At 46.4% G+C, this 23,327-nt stretch overlaps 1 protein-coding gene, 1 long non-coding RNA gene and 1 other non-coding gene across 5 annotated transcripts; 2 read left to right on the forward strand and 1 right to left on the reverse strand.

The window, feature by feature from the left end:
• The first annotated feature begins 8 nt into the window (after positions 1 to 8).
• LOC118704381 lies at positions 9 to 2,422 on the forward strand. The gene is made up of 3 exons (XR_004983410.2): positions 9 to 592; positions 1,013 to 1,116; positions 1,246 to 2,422. It is a non-coding gene; the product is annotated as an uncharacterized LOC118704381 (long non-coding RNA).
• A 2,924-nt stretch (positions 2,423 to 5,346) lies between these two features.
• Positions 5,347 to 5,477, reverse strand: LOC118710501. Its single transcript, XR_004985426.1, has one exon. It is a non-coding gene; the product is annotated as a small nucleolar RNA SNORA9 (small nucleolar RNA).
• A 5,975-nt stretch (positions 5,478 to 11,452) lies between these two features.
• ABHD4 (abhydrolase domain containing 4, N-acyl phospholipase B) lies at positions 11,453 to 23,019 on the forward strand. 3 transcript variants are annotated; one of them, XM_036448592.2, is made up of 7 exons: positions 11,453 to 11,579; positions 14,753 to 14,841; positions 16,052 to 16,424; positions 16,577 to 16,731; positions 18,162 to 18,273; positions 20,676 to 20,862; positions 21,548 to 23,019. In XM_036448592.2, the coding sequence occupies exons 1-7, from the start codon at positions 11,518 to 11,520 to the stop codon at positions 21,635 to 21,637; spliced, it is 1,068 nt and encodes a 355-aa protein (XP_036304485.1). In that variant the 5' UTR covers positions 11,453 to 11,517; the 3' UTR covers positions 21,638 to 23,019. The 3 variants fall into 3 exon arrangements, with proteins under 3 accessions (XP_036304485.1, XP_036304505.1, XP_036304495.1); XM_036448612.2 differs by having other exon boundaries at positions 11,570 to 11,690; XM_036448602.2 differs by lacking the exon at positions 11,453 to 11,579 and adding an exon at positions 11,999 to 13,941.
• Positions 23,020 to 23,327: the final 308 nt, after the last annotated feature.

Here is a 23,327-nt window from a genome sequence, read left to right on the forward strand (position 1 = left end):
CCCCCAGCTCCACCCGCCCCGATTGGCCAATTTGCGCAGGCGTAGAGGTGGGCCAAAGCGCGAGACAACCAATGCGCAGGCGCAGAACAGTCGACTGGCACAGAACTACCGCCAGTACAGCTAATGCGCCTGCGCAATAGATCTTCCGTCTAGGCTGGAGACGTGTACGCTTTCTACCCCGTCTTTGTAGTCACGTCAGTGACGCTCGCAGTTGCTCTGGCAACAAGATACTGTGAAAGGAAGCAGAGAAGTTTTACTGCGGACCGAGTAGCTACCCGAGTTCCCGCTCTCCCTTTGCTCCTCAAAGATTAACTGGTTCCGTTTTACGTCCATGCCTGGCGCTCCTCATGTTCAGTACCAGCTCGGCCATGGCTCGGACTGCATATGCCTGTCCCAGATCATTAGAACAAGTCGTTAGTCCACCAGCAGTGAAAGCCACTGCAGCGAATAACTGCTCAGGCACCAGTTTAGAAGTGGTTGTTGGAGGAGGGAAGTGCGGCGAGTAGAGAGCGAGTGAGCTTGCCCTCTCCAAGGGCCCTGAGCTGGCCCTGGAGGTGCTTATGAGTAAGCGCGGTAGAACCTAAGCCCACGGGTATTCATTCATTCATTCAGCAAACGTTTATTGGGTACCTCCTCGGGCCCCATGTCAAGTTGTAGGTACCCTCCGGAGGAATCATGCAGTCTAAAAAGAGCCGGTGATTGGGAAGAGAACGAAGGGAGAGGTGGAGAGAAGGAAGCGAGGCGAGGTGGGGAGGTGGAGGGTGAGAGTAAAACAGTTGATTCAAGTGCATAAAGTAAACAAGGTTTAGCAGCTTTTTTAGCCCCAAGATGGATTCTTGAACCCAGTGTAATATCCCAGGATGTCAGTGCTGAAAGGCTCCTAAAAGCATTTCCTGGTTCAACCCCTTTCCACTCCAACTCATTTTGTAGAGGAAACTGAAGATTTGAGGTTTTATATTTTAACAAGTAGGGTTAACTATATTTACCGTTTTAACTTTTTTTACAAAATAAGGTTCACTTTAATTTCTGGATTCCGTGGCCCTTTTGATTTCACATGAACTTGACCTTCCAGACTTAGTTCATCTCACCTTCCAGCTGCAAGTCACACATAAGCAGGTACTTTTTCAGCTTATTAATAACTTTGAGCTATCCTAGGTATTCGATAAAATGCCTAAAACAAGTGAATGACAATGTTCCTTTATTTTGTGTGTGTGTGTGTGTGTGTGTGTGTGTGTGTGTGTTTAGACTGGAAAATTTATCGGCATCAACTAACGTACTGATTATCAGTGGTGGGCAAAGCCTTGCTTAGGTTCTAGAAAGAAGAAAAATAATCCATGTCCTCAGAAAGTTTTACAATTTATTTGAAGAGAGGTGTATATATTTAGACACACAGAGATTTGAATTGTTATATGAATTTAAATTCAGCTTAAACTCTCTGCTGTTGCTGGGGGAGGGGGCAGCGAGAGGGGGTAACCCCTCTGCTTTTTATTTCAATATAATATGACAAGAAGAATAAGTTTCTCTGACAAGTTGAACCTTTCTCCAATCCTCCTCATGACCAAGTAAGAGGATAGCTTCCTCACCAGAATTCAACCTCAAACTTTAAAGGCTTAGCTGATACATTTTAATCATTCAGGAATAGATTCCTCAGAGGAGAGAGGGAGGTTATTCCATCATCCAGGCTCCTTCCAGCATTTTTTTTTCCCTTATGTTTTGTGTGCCTTTGATCCATGCCAAATATCATTAGCATCTCTACAGGAAATCCCACAATGGGAAAGCAGAAGAGATGAAAAAACATCAAATTCACCTACAGAATGCATCCTTTTCTGAGACCTGCAAAGTCAAATGCCAATAGAATGAACTAAAAGCCTTTGTGGACTACTTAAAACAGCAAGAAAATGAAATGTTTTGTTATGTGTTCAGTTTGTGATTCTATAATCATTGAATCTATAATCTGTCAATAGGAAATTGCTAATACTAATGGTTCAATAGTTTCAGTAGTTTAAATTAGAATAGTAATACATGTAAAAGTTCATGTCCAGACTAGTGGGTAAGAGTGCACCCTCTAGGATCAGACAATCCTGAATTTGAGCCTTGGCTCTGCTGTTCAGTAGTGATTTAATGTAGGACAAATTAGTCTGACATTTTCCTTTTCTATAAAATGGAAGTCATTTTCCTTTTCTATAAAATGGAAGTAACAATACCTAGGTTGTTATAATGTTGTGATTATTAAATGTTAAGCATTAAGCACCTAGTATGGTACTTAAAACACAGTGAATGTACAGTAAATATTAGCTATTATTATTTATTACTCATCTTGGTATGTATGACTGCTTCCCCTATTCCTCTGAATACTTCAAATTGGCCAAGGAGCCCTGGCCAGGTACTCAGTTGTTTAGAGCATCATCCTAATAAGCCAAGGTTGCTGTGAAGTATAGAAGCAACCATACTTGGGTAAAAATTGCTGTTTAATATTTTAACCTTGCTGTTTTGGGTTCTGTACTCATTTAAAAGTTATTTTGATTTTCTGAACTTATGCATGCTATCCCAATACTCCATTGATGATGGTTTGAATATCCCATTAATTGTGATCTCACTGGTCATCGAAGCACATTCCTCTGGGATCCAAGATAGTTCAATTATCCTAAATTGCCTCAGTAGCTACAGATAGTGCATTCCTGTTGACTCAGTGATTCCATAATCTGGACAGCACAATTATTCTAAATTGCCCTGGTGGTCCCAGATAATGTGTTTCTGTTGTTTCAGTGATTCGTAGATACTAGATAACGAACTTGCTCAGTTTCACTTCTGTAAAATCGAGGAACAGGTTTCTCTTTCCAGACCCACAGAGGTAATCAATATTTTTGTGATATTCTGCCAATATAAGCCAGGCGTGGCAAGCTGTTCAGGGCTGTGAGGTCTGCAGCGCTTTTGCCCCTCGTCAGCCCCCGGCTTTTAATAAATGACTCCATAATTCGACTTTTTTTGAAGCGTCCTTTGTGAGATTCGGGGTACATCATAACAGCTGGTTGATCCCAGTCAGGCCACAACCAATGAATGCATGAATAAGTGGAACAAATTGATGTTTCTCTCTCTCTAATCAATAAGTTAAAAATAAATCAATAAAACTTGGCTAAACCACAGAGCCCCAATATTTTGGGCATACAAAAAAATGGAACTGGAGTGATTGCAACTCAGGTGGCTCTCAAAGGGCAAATCAAATGTATAAATTGAAGCTGAAGTCACAGTAGACCTTAGGAGTTTTATTAGTAAAAGTGCTATTGGAGAGTATTATAAACAAAACAATACACCCAAAATGGAGTTGCTTATGCTAAATCCCACATCACCAAACTGAGATTTAACTTAGTTACAGATTCAGCTATCCCAGAAATGGAATTTTAAACCAGTTGATCAGGAACTACCTGGTCAACACTAACTAGGTAATCTGCCAAAGGACCCCAGACATCCCCTAAAGGAAAGTAAACTGGTAATAAACAACACTTTTTGGGGGGGAGTGGGGGGGCCTTGATATAATTCCTTATTGCCACTTCCTTCTGGCTATAAAAGTCTTTGGTTTTGTACAGCTCTTCAGAGCTCCTTTCTGTCTGCTAGATTGGATGATGCTCAATTGGAACCAATTTTTGCTCAAATAAACTCTGAAAATTGTTAATATGTCTGTTTATCTTTTAACAAGAAAAAAAAAACTGCTTTCTCTCTACCTATCTTAAGTTCACTGTACCTGTAAATTAGACTGACAAAAGACAATTTAACAAGAGAAAAACAAAAAAATATGTCTGTTAATATGTGTGTTGCACATATATATGAGAACACTCAATTATGAGTAACTCAGAAGGGTTATTAGAACTTGGGCTCATAGAGCAACTTAACAAAAAAGGGGCAATATGCTATTATTTTTAGGGAAGTGACAAGGCAAAGGGAAAGGACTGAGTTTCTAGGACAGCCAACCGTGAGTAAATATAAAAGGGAATTAATGAAAAATAAGACTTAGTAAAATTGGTTAGATCATTCCTCTGGTGCCTTCTCTGGCTGATAAGCATCTAGAGTTCTTTTGTTCTTACTGATAGAGAGAGGAGGGGAACTCCCTGCAAGTTTATGTCCTGCTTTTAGACAAATAGGAAATAGCTTTTCTTGTATCCTGCTGCTTCTCAGTTGCTTTCAACTAGAAATAATCCTAATGTGTCAGTGACATATTTTTAGGTGACCTATTCCACTACCCTTCAACACTTAACATTATAAAACAACGGGAAAGTAAAGGAGCAAGAGAGTCTCCCTTAAAAGCCAAGGCCATGATTTTACAGTGTGTCTCTCCAGTTAAAAATGGCATTCTTACCCTACCTGGTTTGGCTCAGTGGATAGAGTGTCAGCCTGCGGACTCAAGGGTCCCAGGTTCGATTCCGGTCAAGGTTATGTACCTTGGTTATGGGCACATCCCCAGTAGGGGGTGTGCAGGAAGCAGCTGATTGATGTATCTCTCCCATCGATGTTTCTAACTCTCCCTCTTCCTTCCTCTCTATAAAAAAATAAATAAAATGTATTTTTTAAATGGCATTCTTTATCAAAAGAAACACAAATCCTCCAAAGAAAAGGACCCTCCTAAATATATATATATATATGTGAAAGAAGAATCTCTTGTGTCTTTTCCAATTCTTTCCCCTTGTATTTTCACTTTCTCTTTCAGATCCCTCCTTTTGCTTGTCTTTAATATCGCATGTAACAGCTCCACCTTTTAAACGTTGGCCACAATGTGGCCAAAACTCCCTTTCCTTATATGATACATTTTATTGTGCTATAATAAGAAACACATATTTGGTCTTCAACCCTGGTTCCTGGCACAGAGTTTCTAAAGTCCTTGTAATTTCCTAAGATGGGAGCAATCTTTTGTTGTAATATTTGGTTTTGTCCTCACTTCCTGAACTAGCTCTAGAGCAACAAAGGTGAAAGGGGCACCCTTTGTATTTGTAACAAGGCCTTTCCAACTGAAGGACTTTAGAACAGGCCTCCCCAAGATGTGCTGTTTGGGCAAGTGAATTATTTTGAGCTGAAGGCAACTGAGATCCCGAGGGTCCCCAAGAAACTTTTACCTCTCCCTTAAAGAATTTAAATTAAGGGCCTTACCCATAATAAGAGTCATCATCAGAAATAACTTTTTATGACCTATCTATAGAGTGGGACAGAGTTCTAACATCCACTCTTATTCTTCTGAGAATGAATGACCTTCCTGTCTCTATTTTGCCTTGTCCTTAGCTCATATATACCTCATGTATGTGTGTAGTTCTCATATCTACATATGTAATTAAATTTGGTCATTTCCCCTCCCTCCCCTGCAATTGTCTGAAATGTCTATAACCTTGCTCCGGATGCAGCAGGGCAAGGCCTCAAATCGTTCCAAAATGTTCTCACAAGCTCAGTAGGAATGCACAGGGTCGCCCAGATCCAAGCACGCTAGAGGTTTGCAGATTTTTTTTCCTCTTTTTAAAAAATATATTTAATTGATTTTTTTACAGAGAGGAAGGGAGAGGGAGAGAGAGTTAGAAACATCGATGAGAGAGAAACATCGATCAGCTACCTCTTGCACTCCTCCTACTGGGGATGTGCCCACAACCGAAGTACATGCCCCTGACCGGATTCCAACCTGGGACCTTTCAGTCCACAGGCCGATACTCTATCCACTGAGTCAAACAGGCCAGGGCCATTTTTTCTCTTGTTAATCTCCCTCATGTCTATTTGATTACTGGACCAGCTAGAAAAAGCTAAGAGGGTAGAGGAAAGTTCCTTCTCCTCCACACAACCACACTTGAGTTTATATTAATAAAGTGACTTTTAGAAAGCCCCTAACAAAATGGTTGTCAGGGGAACCATCCACAGGAGTAGAGGGTTGAAACTTTCAGTCCAACACCCCACCTGGAGATTGAATTCATTTACCAATGGTCAATGATTTAATCAGCCATGCCTATATAATATAGCCTCCATTTAAAAAAACAAACAAACAAACAAACAAAAAACCTCTAACCAAAGGTTCACTATGCTGAAAGGGTTATACTGTCGAGAAGACACAGAAGCTCTTTGCCCCTTCCTTCATACCTCACCCTAGGCACCTCTTCCATATGGCTGTTCCTGGGCTATATCTATAGTATAATAATAAAAGGGTAATATGCTAATTAGGGTGGATGTCCATCCGGACAAAGCCACAGTGGCTGAAAGGCCCCAGGCTCAGGTAGCCATGGGCTCATGGCAGCTGTGGACTCAGGCAGCTGTGAACCCGGCAGCCATGAGGCCTGGGGCTCAGGCCTCACAGCCACCCTGGCCAGCAGTGGCAGCAGCAGCTGGGTAATAGGGGTGGCGCCTTCCCCTTATCAACCTGGTTTCCTCCTGTAGAGGGAGGCCAGACTGTGGCTTAAGCCATCAGTAGGACATCTCCAGAGGGCTCCTGGACTGTAAGAGGGGGCAGGCCGGGCTGAGGGACCCCCTCCCCCAGTGCACAATTTTTTGTGTGCACTGGACCTCTAGTTCTTTTATAATAAACCAATCATCTAGTAAGTAATTTTTCCCTGGGTTCTGTGAATCAATTTAGAAAAATTTTGAACCCGAGGAGGGGAAGATGGGAACCTCAAATTTATAGTTGGTTGTCAGGAACACAGGTGACAATCTGGACTTGAGATTGGTGTCTGAAGTTGGGGTAGGGGACAGTCTTATGAGACTGAGCCCTTAACCTATGGAATCTGCACTAACTCAGGGCAGTTGGTGTCAGTATTGAGTTCAATTGTAAGACACCCAGTTGGTGTCTTCCAAGAATTGGAAAAATGCTTGGTGTAAAAACACCCACACATTGGGTGTCAGAAGTGTTTATTTGAGTACAGAAAAGGAAATTAGTTTTGCTTTTACCTTGTTTTCTAATCGAATGTATTAAATAGGTTATTATTTTAAGGTTGAAAATTTTAAGAGAAATCAAATTTCAAATAGCACAAAGTCAAATTTCTATAGTATCAACTCTCTGTTTAAATCCTAATAAAGCAGCAAATAATCTTCAATGAACCCATATCCCTTTATCCTAACACTAGAGGCCCAGTGCATGAAATTTGTGCACTGGGTGGGAGGTGTCCCTCAGCCCAGCCTGCACCCACTCCAATCTGGGGGATATCTGACTGCCAGTCGGACATCCATCTCACAATCCAGGACTGCTGGCTCCCAACCGCTCGCCTGATTGCCCCTAACCGCTTCTGCCTGCCAGCCTGATCATCCCCTAACCATTCCCCTGCCAGCTTGGTCATCCCTAATTGCCCTCCCCTGCCGGCCTGGTTGCCCCCAACTGCCCTCCCTTGCTGGCCTGTTTGCTCCCAAATACCCTCCCTTGTTGGCCATCTTGTGACGACCATCTTGTGATAACATGGGCATGGGCATCTTGTGACCACATGGGGCGGCCATCTCATATCAACATAGGGGTAGCCATCTTGAAACCATATAGGGGCAGCCATCTTGTGCAAGGGTGTGATGGTCAATTTGCATATTGCCTCTTTATTATATAGGCTAACTGTCCTTGCAGCCTCTGATGGAGTGAAACAAATTTTCAGGCCCCTTTGTCTGATTTCCTTACCTCTTAGTCTGATAAAGAGAACTCCTCAGTCTTGCTCCCTCCCTGGCATGAAAACAGTCTACAGGCAAAACACTCTTGACACTTTGGGCTAAAATAATTTGTGCTTGACAACATTGCCCAATAGGATTTTCTGTGATGATGAAAATGTCTCTGTGCTGTCCAATATGGTAGCTACTAAATACCTGTGGCTATTGAGCATTTGAAATATAGCTAGGGTGACTTTTATTTAAATTTTTAAAAATATATTTTTATTATTTCAGAGAGGAAGGAAAAGGGAGAGAGAGATGGAAACATCAATGATGAGAATCATTGATTGGCTGCCTCTTGCACAACTCCTACTGGGGATCAAGCTTGCAACTTGGGCATGTGCCCTGACTGGGAATCTAACTGTGGCCTCCTAGTTCATAGGTCGATGGTCCACACCGGCTGGGCTATTTAACTTTTATTAATTTAAATTTAAATAGCCACATGTAGCTAGTGGTTAACATATTGGACTGAGAAACTTTACAACTGTTCTATTCAATTCCTATGTTTAATCCAAGGGTTACACCTTGGTCATAGTTTGTTCAAAAGGCAACGACACGTTTGAAACAGAAGAATGATCCATCCCTGTGAAGCCTAAGCTATTAGGTTATTCCACCTATTTCTGGAATGTTTAACATAACTTACAGGCCCAGGAAAGAGGGTTTGTCAAAGTTAGGTTTTATTCATAAAGACCATATTAGCATTTTAATCACACATGTTGGAGGTAGATGGGAGAATCTTTCATACTTGCACAGTGAATCTTGTCTTGAAGCTAAGGAGAAAAAAATACCTTACCCATCTCCCCAGAGGCCTGTCCAGAGCAGGCACTGAGAGTCTTCTTTGCTATAACTCTAACAGACCTAACCTGGTCCTAAGATATCTCAGCATCTTAAGAGATCTATTAACTTTGATTATCACAGGCATTTTTACATATGTTCGAGTTTCCTACTTCCAAGCAACCTCTACTGTAAAGCTGGTTTGGCACATCAAAGACTCTTCTGCACTGCCTCCTGAAATGAGGTCTGGAGAGTTACAGACAGTCATCCTTGCCTCAAAAAGTTCTCATTCTACTGGTTTTCAGAAAAATGGGAGGTTTTGTTGCCCTGTCTCCAAGTAATGTAGCCAAGAATTTCCCATGTAGTACAATTTAAAATACAGCTCCCAAAGCCCTTGACACTTAGTGCATTGTTTTATAGGTAATTGTTTAACTATCTCCTCCTGGCTAGACTTTTCATCCATTTATTTGTCCAGTAAGTACTGATTGTCTACTCTGTGTCACATCCTGTCCTAGGTGCTGGCAGCAGAGCAGAGAAAAAAACAGACAAGGTCCCTCGTGAACTTTAGACTGTATTGGAGGGAAGCTGATAATAATTGAGAGTAAACAAATACGCATGAGAATTTCAGATAGTGATAAGTGTTATGAAGAAAATAATGTGATAGACTAGGTGACTCTTTTAGACCGTGCGGTCAGGAAAGGCCTCAGAAGAGGGGAAGCTTTTTGTTTTTTTGTTTTTTTTTAATGTAGACTTAAAAAGAATTATATATATAATTTTTACAGAGAGGAAGAGAGAGGGGTAGGGAGTTAGAAACATAGATCAGCCTCCTCTTGCACACCCCCCACCAGGGATGTGCCAGCAACCAAGGTACATGCCCTTGACCAGAATCGAACCTGAGACCCTTGAGTGCACAGGCTCTATCCTCTGGGCCAAACCAGTTTCAGCAGAAGAGGGGAAGTTTGAGCTGAACTCTAAATACAAAGTTGCTGAGAAACAGCCTAGGATGGCAGCAGATAGAAAATCTATGTTTACCGCTAGAGCAGGCTATCATTTTTATAATAACTTTTAAAAATTAATCTGAGAGAGAGAGAAATATCATTATCTGTGTCCCCACTGGGGATAGAACCTAAGCCTAGGTATGTGCTCTGACCAGGAATCAAACCCACCGCTTTTTGGTGCACAGGTCAATATTCTAACCAACGGAGTCACACCAGCCAGGGTTATCTTTTCCTTTTGATAATGGTATTGTTGGTGTCTAAAATAATGCTTGGCTTTGAATACATTTGTATATAATAATGACAATAATAGAATAAGTAACATTCTAGAATAAATAAGTGTACTAAATGTTTATTTGAATTATCTTGGTTAATCCTTACAATAAGGCACAAGACAGAGAAAGAAAATTAAGAGACAGTAAATCACTTATTCAAGGGCACGTAGCTGATAAATGGCAAAATCATGATTGGCCTTAACCCAGGCTTCTGACCCCAGAAGCTATTGCTTAACCAATGTGTCAGGCTAAACTCCTGCATCTGGAATGCTTCCTAAAAATGCAGCTTTTTAGCACCAAGCCAATGCAACTTAATTGGAATCTCAGAGGATAGGAAACCTTTTAACAAGCCCTCCAGATGATTCTTAGGCACACCGAAGTTTAGGACCACTCCGCTTTGGGTTGAATGAATGAATGAGACAGGTCCTCTGCTATTTGTACACTGAGTGGCCAGATTATTATGATCTCTGAACGCATGAGGCCCAGTGCATGGGTGGTATCCGGTCAGCCTGGTCAGGGGAGGGGACATGGGCGGTTGGCCAGCCTGCCTGCCAGTTGAACTCCTGGTTGAGGGGACAATTTGCACATTAGCCTTTTATTATATAGGATATACACTGAGTGGCCAGATTATTATGCATTCAGAGATCATAATAATCTGGCCACTCAGTATATATTGCAAATTTCTAGGCCCCTAAGCTCTATAAATGCCCATTCTCTTAATATTTAGGCCCTTACCATGATACTCAGATCATTTTGACACTGTTACAAGAAAGAAGAAATCTCATTCTCCCGAGTCCTGAAGGATGGCTAAAGAAAACACCTTGACAAACCCTTCTAGCATTCTCCCAAAGTCTAATTTTAACCTAACCTAGGGACAGCCTGAAATCAGACAGCTCCGGGGACACCAGACCCTGTTTACCAGTTCAGGTAAAGGTCTGGAGTCAGCCTCAAGATTTGGCTCCCCTGCTGAGCAAACCTGAAGTACACTTGGGAACTCTGAGCCAAGCCAGCCACCCTCTCCTCCAAACTCCCACACCCCTAAAGCAGGCCTAGTCTTGTTAGTTCAACTCCCCTCCAGAGGAGAGGAGGAGGGAGCTGGGGATCTTCCAAACTGTGAGAGACCTGGGGTTGAGCCACATCTTCCAGGAAACCAGGTTAGGGAGCCTAGAGCAAAGGATTTGCATCTTGAAATAATGTCGCTTAGATTTAGGGTTGACAATTAAAAATACAGGATGCCAAGTCATGTCCCAAACATTACACGGAACTTACTAGTTCTATAACAGTATTTGTTGTTCGCCTGAAATTCAGTTTTACTTGGAGGCGTCCTGTTCTTTATTTTTGAAACCTGGCCATCTACTTAGGGCACGGACCCTTGGGAGGAGCATTTAACCAGCGGTGTGGTCTCCACAAACATCATAAGCACCTGATTAGAAAGGGCAGCAGGGGAGGACTTCCGAGGACAGCAGGGGAGCTATAGAATAAGGAAGCGCAAAACGTGTGAGCACCTGCTGGGGGGCAGGGAGGGGGTCCTGTCACTTTCTGATGATGAGAGCACGGAGGGCCGGTGAGCTCCCGGGAGGGACTGGGTGGTTTCGGTACTACTCACCTCCCTCACTGCCTCCCAAACGTGTGCCCAGAATTACGGTACTATTCTGCGAGCCCGGGAGACCACTCCGCCTGCACCCGCGGCGCGGGGTCCCCGCCACCCGCCCAGGTTCCAGGCCTGCGTCCCTGTCCCGAGGGCCTCGCCTCCCCGCCCCGTGCAGCGCTGGCCCCGCCCCACTTTGTTATCCGACCCTCTGCTAGGTCAGCTGGTGCTGGCGTCAGGCAGAGGGATGGGCTGGCTCGGCTCGACCCGGCAGGGCTTGTTTACTATGGCTGATGATCTGGAGCAGCAGTGAGTTAACCCTGTCCCTTTCCCTTTCTCTGTCTCTCTCTAGCCCCTGATCCTGGGACTGTCTGTGGCTGAGGAACACTTTTAGACATCTTCCCGCCTTTCCTGTCTCAGGTCGGCCTCCGGGGAGGGTTGGGGGATGTCTGTGCTTGCTTTGCTTTTGCCCGGCGGCGGCGGCAGAGCCGGGGGAGCGATGGGAAATAAGTTAGCTTGCATGCAGCTCCGGGATTCGAACTTTCCCCGTCAATCTCCACGGTCGCTCCTCGTTCTCCTCCGCCCGCTGCACTCGGAGATCAGATCCCGTGGGAATGTCTGAGATCCACCGAAGCATGCTGGTGGGATGCGGTTGCGGGGCGGGGGTGCGGAGGGGGACAGGGGGAAGCAGCCAGGTCTGCCTGTCTGGACTGGCCCTGGCTTGGAAGTCGATGGTGGGAAGAGCCTCCTTTCGCAGGGCACGGAGAGGGCAGGGGCAGAGGAGAATGGCCTCCACCGCGCTGGCATTGGTCTACTTGGAATAATGAATGGGCTTTTGCAAGCCTTCTTTGGTTCTCACCCGCGGAGACACTTTGCAACTTGAGATCCTAGTGGATACATGTTCTTAATCTTCATAATTTATCTTTTATGCTTTGGTCTCCAAATTAGAGCTCTTGGCAATTGTCACCACCACCTCAAGGGCATTGGGTTTGGGGCGCCACCTGTAGCTGGTGCGGTTAGCCATTTGCAGTCTCTCTAGGAGCCAGGCAAAGTTGCTTCCAGAAGAATGACTCAGCTCCCAGCCAAGCCTCAGGTTTCACTTGCTCAGGGCCTTTTGTGGGTCCCACGGCCCCCCTTTTCAGACCAGCGTCACTGGCAGTTTGCAAAAGGAATTAACTTTATGACAGCAGTAGCTTCCTGGCCTGGAAGAAGCTGCCCAGGAGAGTTGCTCTCTAAGATAACCTTTCCAAGAACTGGACAACAGCTACAGTGACGTAGAGAAACATTAGAGCTGGGTGAGATGCGGGTGGTTCGGCTCTTTTTTGCAGATGAAGTCAGTGCCCATAAAAGTTAGAAGACTTGCCCAAGATCACAGACCCCGCACAGAACCCCTTCTACCTTACCTCCGTCGGGATAAAAATGCTCTGAGGGAAGAGACCACCCCGGCCAGCCTAAGTTCATGACTAAGTGGCTTCTCTTCTTTTTGCCTGAACCCCCCTATCTCCATCCCTCACCTCCCCAATTGTATCAACCAGATTCAGTATGCCAGATAATATTTCCAGGGCTTTACCTGCGACATTTTTGGTGAAAAAGAGAGACAAAGTAAAAACCCCCTGACTATCTGCTGAGTAGTCCACAGTGCTGTTCCATGGAACAACGTATCTCCTGAGTGCTGCCATGTGGGATCCAGATGCTTCAAGCTTACAAGGAATTCCAGTGGGAAATTAAAAGGGTTATGAGTCTCTGTAGAATTTGGTTGATGAAACTGACAACTCTCATCTGGCTCTAAAATCACTGATGTACCACTCTACCTCAGTATTTCTTTCAAACCTCAAACAGTCATTGAGACTCGCTACTTGCAAAACAGCTTATGATTTTGCTGGGGGGAAATGTTTATGGGGAATTTATCTTGTGCTAGGCTTTATGTATTTTAGGTGCATTAACTCGTTTAATCTTCATCTGTGAGGTAGATACTATTACTACCGCCCTTTTAAAGGTGAGGAAAGTTTGACAGAGAAAGTGGAAGTCATATTGCTGGTAAGTGGCAGTGCCAGGAATAGAATTCTGGCCTTCTGGCCTTAGATCACACCTTCTTTCAGAAAACAGAAACCAGTGTGAAAATTGTGTTGTAAACTGTTACGTATTCATGCATGGCCTCGAAAAGCCAAAGCTGGAACTTCCAGAGAAGAAGTAATTTGAAATCTGGGTTTTCTAGTTCTGCTTCTTTTTCTCACTAGCTGTCTGACCTCTTTGGGCAGCGGTTTGGTCATCTGTAAAATAAAGAGACCGGGCTAGATGATTTCTAAGGGCCATCTTTATCTAAAGCTCTGTGCTTCGACTGATGTACCAGGATGCCCAGGGTGTGCTGTGGGGACGGGAGGAGAAGTTGGCAGTGATTCCTCTCGTTCTCCCACAGAATGCTGTGTGACTCTACTAATGTTCATAGGCCTTTCCCACAGCTGGTGTGTCCATTCTATAATCCTCTTCGCCCAGAAAAGAGAACTATATCATATGCAATGGAAAAGGAATAACAAAAACTCATTCATTGAGCATCTAATTTGTACCAGACACCTTATACATTCCCTTCCATATCTAAGTGCTCAAAGGCAGGCTGTTCATCAGGCCAAAGCCATTCTGCTCGAAAATGATAATACTGTGACTCAGATCCAAGGTGGGTCTTTTTTTGTTTTGTTTTTTTCCAAGACTGGTGCTTTCAACTTTACTCTGCAATGACTTAAAGTCCTGTGGATATGAAGGAGAAAGCAGAATAGCTTATCTTCTCTGTTTTATTGCCTGTTATGTGAGATAAGACCTATATGAGGTCTTATTCATTATTCTTTTTATAATCTGAAAACAAGGCCAGAGGCAACCTGTATCCAGTTGGGGATTCACAGCAGGACTTGAACCTAGGTCTCCATCTCTTGCTTGCTGTCTACCCCATCTGGTTGCTGAAGGATTTCCCGAGAGCCCAGCTGGGCACTGACAGTGCTCTATACTTCCAGGGGCTTGAAAGAGGGCACACACAAACTGCAGTGCCCTGCCAGGAGGCCAGGTGGCATGGGAACTTGTCCTATTCTAAAGGAACATTCAGTCCTGGGAAATAGCAAAAGATAACTGAGGCAGTAGCTAAAAGTGGTTTTGTCCCCCCTTACAATCTCCTGAAACATGAAAACCAGTGGCAAAAGGGTTTGTGAAGCTCCAATGAGATACGTGTGAAAGTGCTTTGTAAACTGTAAAGTGCTGTGCACATGATATTCCGAGGACCTCGGAAACAAAGAGCGTGTTGTTAATAGCCATTTACCAGAGAAGAGTAACAGTCTATCAGGCCGTGAGGGAATTGCTGACTGCCATAGTGGGAGGTCTCCTGAGCCTGGAAAACACCCTGTACCCTGATAACTCTTTTGTATCTGTCAGCAAGGCTGGGGCATCAATGTTTCCTCTCCAATGTTGCCAATGAGCACCTCTGTGTCTCTTTGTCCCAGGCCTCAAGGCTGGCTGAGCAGCTGGCTGCCAGCTTGGCGCCCCACTTCGATGTCTCAATTGAAGAATGTGGAAGCCAAGATCCTCCAGTGTAAGTAGCAGGGACAGCCTGTGCCACCTCCCTCAGGAGGCCTAAGGAGGATCCGGGATCTTCCCCGAGCCTGGTACACTGAGCCCTCTGACTCCTGATAAAAAGTGTTTGCGGGTGGGAGGAAAGGTTGTCAGTGATCTAAGGGGAGAGATTTATACGGAGGACACTGAATTCTATGATAATGGTTCCTCATTGTCGCCCTCCCTGTCCATCATGTGATTCTTGCCACATCCCACAACCTCACCGCCAACCCTATACTAACTGTGAGCACACAACTCACACAAATACACATATTCTCTCCTTTTCTTCCTTCTCCTACTCCTCTCTACTTTCTTTCTCCCTGTCTGTTCTTCCAAACACACAAGCACTTCTTAGAATTACCACCTTGCAACCCAAAGACCAGCAAACAAGTCCTATATGCTCTCATATTACTATTTCCCCACCACTTCTCTGGTTTGAGACAGGAGTTAGAGATTCCCCCGGACCAGCTCCTGGGCAGTGTTATATTGGGGCAGGGCATTCCGTGAGCATCAGCAGCCACTGGCTCAAACAAGGCCCTTGGGCCACATCTCCCTGTTTTTGTCATATCTTACCTGCCCTGTTCTATTTCCCTAGCTACGCTCACCTCTTACGGGCCTGAGTAAGTACAACTGAAGAATAGCCACAGCTTTCAAGCTTTTGTCCAGGATCCATGTGACTTTCCCCAGGCAGCTCTGGCATGGAATTGCCTGCGCACCAGCAAGCACAGCCCACCTTGGTCTGTCTCTAAGTGAACTAAGCCAATGGCTCACTTCACACCTGTCACACCCTCCACCTGTCTCAGCTCCAGCTGACAGCCCTCCTCCCAGATACCCTCAGTGAGAACACTTCTGTCCGTCTGTCAAGCCCCGAGCACACAGGCACAAGAGCAATGGGTACAGAAGCTCTGTAGGGTGGTGGAGTCACTGCCACCCTGTGCCCAAAGGGAGCCAGGCAAACAGCCTCGAGGAATAAGATGGCCACTCTTATTACCTACAGAATAGATGGCCTACAGATTGTACTCAGAGTTTAACTCTTGGGGTGTATGGTGAGAGGATTGTAAAGGGAAAGAGGTGAGGGAGGTCAGGTAGGTTTGGGAATGGAGGGACAGAGCTGAAGAGAGACCATCCAGGAAAATGATGATGCTGTCAGAAAAGAGATGTATTGCTCACTCTGTATCTCCTCTCCCCAGGTCTCCAGAACAAGTTCCTGGCCCGGTATGTGTCGCTCCCAAACCAGAACAAGATCTGGACGGTGACCGTGAGCCCCGAGCTCAGGGACCGCACCCCCTTGGTGATGGTGCATGGCTTTGGGGGCGGTGTGGGCCTCTGGATCCTCAACATGGATTCACTGAGCGCCCGCCGCACACTGCACACTTTTGATCTGCTCGGCTTCGGGAGAAGCTCCAGGCCGACATTCCCAAGGGACCCCGAAGGGGCCGAGAATGAGTTTGTGATGTCAATAGAGACGTGGCGGGAGACCATGGGGATCCCCAGCATGATCCTCCTGGGACACAGTCTGGGAGGATTCCTGGCCACTTCTTACTCGATCAAGTACCCTGAAAGGTAAGCAGGACCTACCCTCCGGGTCCTTCATCCAACTCCTTGCCTCACTGGGAACCTTCCAGTATTAATCTCCAATGGTTCTTTTTGTCCTGGGTGATTTAATGGCTGTGGTATCTCCAAGCAAATACAGCTTTTCCTTTGTCCTCCTGTAGAGTTAAACACCTCATCCTGGTGGATCCATGGGGCTTTCCCCTCCGGCCGACTGACCCCAGTGAGATCCGTGCACCCCCAACCTGGTTCAAGGCTGTGGCTTCTGTCCTAGGGCGTTCCAACCCACTGGCTGTCCTTCGAATAGCTGGGCCCTGGGGTGAGTAGCCTGAAGACACAGAAACTATCTCCTCAAACCAAGGCTATCCCATTCTAGAAGCCCCACTGCTCTGCACTCGCATCAGCCTTGCTTGTTCTTGAAAGGTGGGAATTGACCTAGCATTGTTATTTCAAGCTAGTAATCTGGACCAGATTTCTTTGTCTGCAGTTTCAGAAGGTTCTTTTTTTCCCTTTCATTTGCATGGAAAAAGCTTTCCTATGCAAGGGACAGATGGAGCAGAACTACTATTCTGTGCCTTGGTTAGACCCTCAGAGAGAGAGAAGAGAGAGAGAGCAAGAAAGGGACCCTGAGGTGACTCTTCCTCCGCTGAATTCTTATGCTACCTGTATGAGTTTATGGCAACCTGTCGGCGATTCAGCGTGGTAACCACCACTGGCTCCCACCTCTGCAGCTCACCCAGCACCTGCAGCAGGGAGATGTCAGAACCAGAGCCTCCAACACAACCCACAGTGTCAGGCAAGCCCCTTGAAACCATGCCCTGCTCCAGTCAGACACCACACCTTCACCATTTAGTAGCTGTCAGCAAACTCTGGGGCTGAAGGGAGGGAAGGCGTTTCGAGGGAGCCGGCCAGAGGAAGTGAAATCAATAGGCCCCAGGCTTCTGACCTCACACTGCCAGCACCCTAACTTTCTGGGGAGCTTTCTACTCTGACGAAGTGGAAAGCACCTGCCCTTTATGGGAAGGGTTGGTGACCCTCTGTCCTACACTAATGGCTTATGTATACATGGTAATGTTCAGTAGCCAATCACTGTGAGTTCATTGCAAATGGCTAAATAAGAGTTATCTCTCTAGGCCCTTCATGAGAAACAGAATGGCTCTGGATAAAAGAGAAATATGAGCATTTGAGGAGAAGATAGGAGTTCAGGAGTAGCTCAGCTCTCTCCACCCTCCCGTTTTTTGGACTTGAATCTAGCTGGGCTCGTGCCTGGACATCAGAGCTCATGTGGTTGTGGCAGGTAGCTGACAGCCATGGAGGAGGCCAGGGCCCAGCAGACCCTGGCTGTGCCGCCCTCTGGCCCCTTGCTTCTCACATGCAGAGAGAAGACCAGAAGAGAGAGGCCAGGTGTTGACCAGTAGGCCTCAGTTTTGACACATCTGTTGTGGGTGGCCTCCTGCTTGTTTATGAACTATATAAAGAAGGTGAAGAGAACAGATTGCTCTAAAACTGCCCCGAGTTTGAAATGCCAGGGTTAAGTTGGCCTCTCGACTCATATTATGTTACAGGCCTGAATATGACCCGCCTCCTGGGAGATGGTCTAGTTTCACTCATAACCTCAAGATGACAGGGCTGTAAGGGTCCCAGGAATAGGAGAAAGGATGTTGGTGAAAGTTGTTGAAGCATGCACAGGCAGGAGTCTTTCCCCCACCACCCAAACTGGCCCCTCCATGTTCTCCTCTCCCCTCCCAGGGCCTGGCTTGGTGCAGCGATTCCGACCAGATTTCAAGCGCAAGTTTGCAGACTTCTTTGAAGATGATACTATATCAGAGTATATCTACCATTGTAATGCACAGAACCCCAGGTGAGAGCAGCTTCCAGAGCCAGCGCCAGCTGGGCAAGATAATGCGAAAACTGCGGAACTGTCCCAGGATCGTTCTGTGCTGTGTTTCTTCTTCCACAAAGTTTTCGTTCAGTGTGGGCAGCGATTTTTCAACCTCCATCTCATGGCACACATAAGCTATTTACTAAAATTCTGCAGAACACCAAAAAGTGTATTTTTTGCCGATCTAACAAAAAAAAATAAGTTTAATTTTGATTCATGCATGCTGGATGATTATTGTGTTGGCTGCTGTCATTTTTTAAATTTGACAGCCTAAGGGAAAAGAGCTCAGTGCTTCTGACTAAATAGCCAGGTATTGCATGTTTTAAAAATTCTTGCAACACTTGGGTTAAAAATCACTGTGTTAGGAGAACAGAAGCATGAGCAGGCTTGATCATTTCCAGAGACTTCCCCAGGGGTAGGGACAAAGGGATGGAGAAGATACCAATTAATTAAAATTGCCACTGTCTCTACAGGTGACCCTTACTCTTCTGTAGAAATAGGTGGTTATCCTGACAGGCAAGAGTCTGGAAAACATTTGAAAATACTTTTTGTTTTGTTTTGTTTTTACTAAGATTATATGAATATGGTATTTTGATAAAAGCAAAAAGAAAGAAAGAAGTCTTTGCCTGTCCCAGACTTGTAATTCCCAAATTTCCTTGTTACTGCCTGTCTGACATATCATGTGACAATTTCAGAGAACCTCCTTGCCTGCCTCCCTCTGCACACATGTGTCTGTGTCTCTAGAGTACCTTCCTATAAAATAGAATCGCTGATTGAGAAAGTATCTATTTAAAAATTTAATTATGTGCACCTTGAAGTATTGTTGGGACAGGAATTCTTTCCATATCTTTTGTGTGTGTTTTTTTTAATATATTTTATTGATTTTGTACAGAGAGGAAGGGAGAGAGATAGAGAGTTAGAAACATCAATGAGAGAGAGTCATCGATCAGCTGCCTCTTGCATACCCCCTACTGGGGTACCTTGGCCCGCAGCCAAGGTACATGCCCTTGACCAGAATCGAACCCAGGACCTTTCAGTCCCCAAGCCGACACTCTATCCTTTGAGCCAAGCCGGTTTCGGCTCTTTCCATATCTTTTGGGCATTTCCAGGTATCCCCAGAATCTTGAGAGGTTCATGTCTATGACTGCTCACCCAGCAGGCCCCATAAGCCTGCGGCCCGCAGTCCTGCAGCCGAGAGCCAGGGCAGAGTCCAGGCCATACTGTGTGCATGGCTAGACCAGGTGGCTGCTTTGGTGGCACCTCCTCTGCCGGGGCTGCACCCTGAGCTGCTGGGAGGCACCTCAGGGGAGCCAAGTTCACTGGGAGCAGCAGCACTGCCCCGCCTCATTCCAGGCCTGTCCAGGTCACGGTTGTGAGCCAAAGCTGTGAAGAAGGAGGGGATTTGCATTCCGTCAGTACCGTCTGAGCATTAGCCTCAAACCCAGACAGCTTTCAGGCAGCGTGGGAACTGTCCATTCAACATTCCTCATGAGCTCCGCTAACTGAAGGGCCCTGCTTAGGCAGCCCTATAGAAACTCAGCTCAACAGTCAAATCAGGTAGCCCCCTGCTTTCTGCTGTCTACCCTGTCTTTCTTTCAACCCCCACTGGGCTCAGTGCCAGGCTCAGACCCACTTGAGGCCCCTCACGCCCAATCCTAGCACTTTCCTCAGAATGTTCCCCAGCCTGAGAACCAGTTCTGCATAATACATGCAGACCCGTCATGATACAGCCTCAATTAGCTCTACCTGAGGGAATGGCCAGGGAGCAAAGCAGATTTGATTGGCAGTCGTCGATTCTCACACAACACAAACTGCTGCTCCCCCAGATCTTCACAAGGCTGATGTTTTATTCAGTTCCTCAGGAATCCCTTTGTATAACCATAGTGCTCGCTCTTGAGACTCAATGAACTCCTGACCTTCTCCCTCCACCCCGGCCGGCTAAATCCTTAGTCTGTGTTCTCCTAGCACTCCACTACCCTTTCATAATTCTTGGGAAATGTGTAGTTAATGAATCATATAATTCATTATTTAATGCCTAAATTGTGAGCTGAAATGTGTCTTGTTCATATGTCCCTTCACTCAGGTTAGGGCATGACACATAAATTTTTTTGAATAAATATTAACCCATTGCATTCTTGGACAATACTCTGTGTCCTAGGGGTTTTCACAGGTGTATCCCTCTAACTCTGTTTTGTGTTAAGAGGCCTCTAGAGATTCAGTCCTTTCTCCTAATCTTACCCATATCTAATGAGTCTCAAACCCAGGGTTTGAGAGGAATACCAACATGATGAAAATACTGCCTCAGCCTCTGAAGAGACTAACAATTTGACATTGTATGCTGTGGGGTTTATTCTAATTCCTCACTCTGTTTTGCTTCTTAGTGGTGAGACGGCCTTCAAAGCCATGATGGAGTCCTTCGGCTGGGCCCGGCGCCCCATGATAGAACGAATTCACTTGATTCGAAAAGATGTGCCCATCACCATGATCTATGGGTCCAACACCTGGATAGACACCAGCACAGGGAAAAAGGTGAAGCTGCAGCGGCCGGATTCCTATGTCCGAGACATGGTACGTTGGCCATCCAAGGAGCAGAACTGAGGTGGAAAAGCTGTGCATTGAGTGCCAGCACATGTTGGTTGACTCTCAGCAAGGATGAGCAACTCGAGGTGGAGAGGGTGATGGAAGAGTCAGCAGGGAAACAAGGGATGAACCGATGGAGATGAGACAGTGGTCTTGAAAAGTTTGGCTTTTTGTCATTTCATAATTAGGTGGCCTCTCACTTCTCTCCAGGCACAGGCATCATGCTACCTGCCTCTAATTCCCACTCAAAACCAGAGCTGTGAACAGTAGAGTGAATGGAGAGGCTGACATGAAGCCTTCCTGCCACACTCCTGCCTTCCCTTTTTCCTTCCCCCCTCAACCCTCATTTGCTAAGGAGTGTGCTTAGTTAGGCTGGCTGCCTATTGGGCCCTGGTTTACTGGGCCTGTGGGTAAAATGAGCAGATCAGTGGTGTTGGGACTAGCATGGAAGGCAAGATACAGAGAATGGTCATGGGAGAAGGAAAATGGGATATTGAGAGTCCTTGGCTCCTACAGGAAATGCGCAAGGATCCAGGGAGAAAACTGGGCCATTGTTTCTGACAAGTGCTCATGGGTGAGAGGCAAGCAGGTCTAAAGGAAGAGAAATGGTTTGACAGCTTTCCAGTGCCTGGAATAAAGAGCTGTTTCACCCTGGCGGTTCCTCTCTTCACAGGAAATTGAGGGTGCGTCGCACCACGTCTATGCAGACCAGCCGCACATCTTCAATGCGGTGGTGGAAGAGATCTGTGACTCGGTTGATTGAGTTGCTCTCACCAGAGGAAGCGGAGAAAGCCAGAGAGTCGCTCTCACCTCCCTGGCTGCTTACTCACCCTCTGTCCTTTCCTCACCAACTAACATGTGCCAGCCAGTCAGAGTCTTGGGCTGTTCCCAAGGCAAGAACACAGTGAAGAGTACTCCTGACCTCAAGCCAAGGGCTGGAGGCAGAAGCCACAATGAGGCCTTGAGCTCCCCACCCCCGGGGAAGAACATAAAGGGTCACTTAGTGCCACCCCATTCTCTCCATGCCAAGTGTTACCCAGATAGTGGTTGTGAAGGGCCTGTACTGAACCACGTCCCCTCCCTTTGCAGGGAGGGAAGCCTCTCTACCACTGGACAAAGCAGAGGCTCCCACAGTCTTTCCTAGCTCCAGAATGTTTCTGGGGGTAGGTTCCATGAAAGAACATCCTCCTCCTCCACCTCCTTGCCCCCTCCCATGCCAGTGTCCAAGGCATGGTTGGGACCAGATCCCACTTAGCTACCGAGAGCAGGTTCTGGAGAGTCCCTCGTGCTTCAGAGTCTCTCCCATGACCTGAGAGGTCATAGCCAAAGCCCTCATTAGCGGATGAGGAGCAGGCCAGGGCAGGACATGGCTGGCCCATGGTGATATAGCTCTGTTCCAGAAAAGCTCAGGCTAGAACCCAGGTCTGCTGACACCTGGTGATGGTGCAGACTCCATTTGCCAAGGTTTGAGGCAGGCACCATTGCCATGGGGTAACTGGCCATGGGTAAGCCCATCCCTGACCCACATTCCAGCCCCATAACCCAGGGGTGCTGTTGTCCTGCCCTGTGTCTCAGCCCTGGATGCCTAAGCCAGGATCACTCAAGTGCTTCCTTTCCTGCCCACTCTTCCTCCCAACGGGGAGGCCTCTGGGCCTCCTTCTGTGCCTTGGGCCCTGAAGCCCCACCTGTGATACAGAGCAAAGGTGGCCCCTGGTGGAGAGAGAAGGGAAAGGCCCTTCAACCCAGGGCCAGGTCTGGATTCTTCTATTCCCAGAGCTGAGGCCACCTGGAGCCCCTACCCATGGACCAGTGGGGAGTCTCATGCCAGCAGTTTCCTGTCCTCATCAGCCACAGGAGGATTCTCACTGCCTGGCCCTCTACCCCTGCCATCTGTCCTCCATGGTCTCCAGTTCATCCCACTCCACCCACCTGTCATCCTCTCCCAGGGGCTGGTTCCAGGTGCTCCTATGAGGTTCTGGACAGTAGGCTGGGCCTGGCCCCAGAATCAGGGCAGCTCCTACCTGCTCCTTCTCTTTTGTAAAGCCAACCCTTTCACCAGAATAGTATTAACTTGCCGTGCTTTGTACTACTGGTCCAGCTGCCTTGGGCTCTTTTTCTACATTAATAAAGAAATGAGTAAAAACTTCTGGTGGTGATGATGTTTAATATTGGCGATGGGAATGGTGCTGAATTCACAGCAGCTGATGTGATGCCTGAGTCAGAGAAGGGGCCCTGAGGGCTTCCCATTTACACACTTTCCCTCTCCATGTAGCCCGGCATTTGCCCTCTAGACGCAGATTGGCAGGGACCATCTTAGCCAACCCTTCAGAGGGTGGTTGGGGAGTGTGGAAGGGCCAGACCTGAACTCAGGAGGAGAATTGGGCAGAACTGGGTACTCACTGCTGCTCAGTAAATAGCCATCTTCTGAAGTTAACTCCACATTGACCTACACC

Source organism: Pipistrellus kuhlii, unplaced genomic scaffold, assembly GCF_014108245.1.
Source record: "Pipistrellus kuhlii isolate mPipKuh1 unplaced genomic scaffold, mPipKuh1.p scaffold_m20_p_1, whole genome shotgun sequence".
Classification (NCBI taxonomy): domain Eukaryota; kingdom Metazoa; phylum Chordata; class Mammalia; order Chiroptera; family Vespertilionidae; genus Pipistrellus; species Pipistrellus kuhlii.

Coding starts and splice junctions, on each gene's coding strand:
- ABHD4 (XM_036448592.2), top strand. CDS start 11,518: ATGGGCTGGCTCGGCTCGACCCGGCAGGGCTTGTTTACTATGGCTGAT. Junction 16,425..16,576: donor TCGATCAAGTACCCTGAAAG/GTAAGCAGGACC, acceptor GTCCTCCTGTAG/AGTTAAACACCTCATCCTGG. Junction 18,274..20,675: donor TGTAATGCACAGAACCCCAG/GTGAGAGCAGCT, acceptor TTTGCTTCTTAG/TGGTGAGACGGCCTTCAAAG.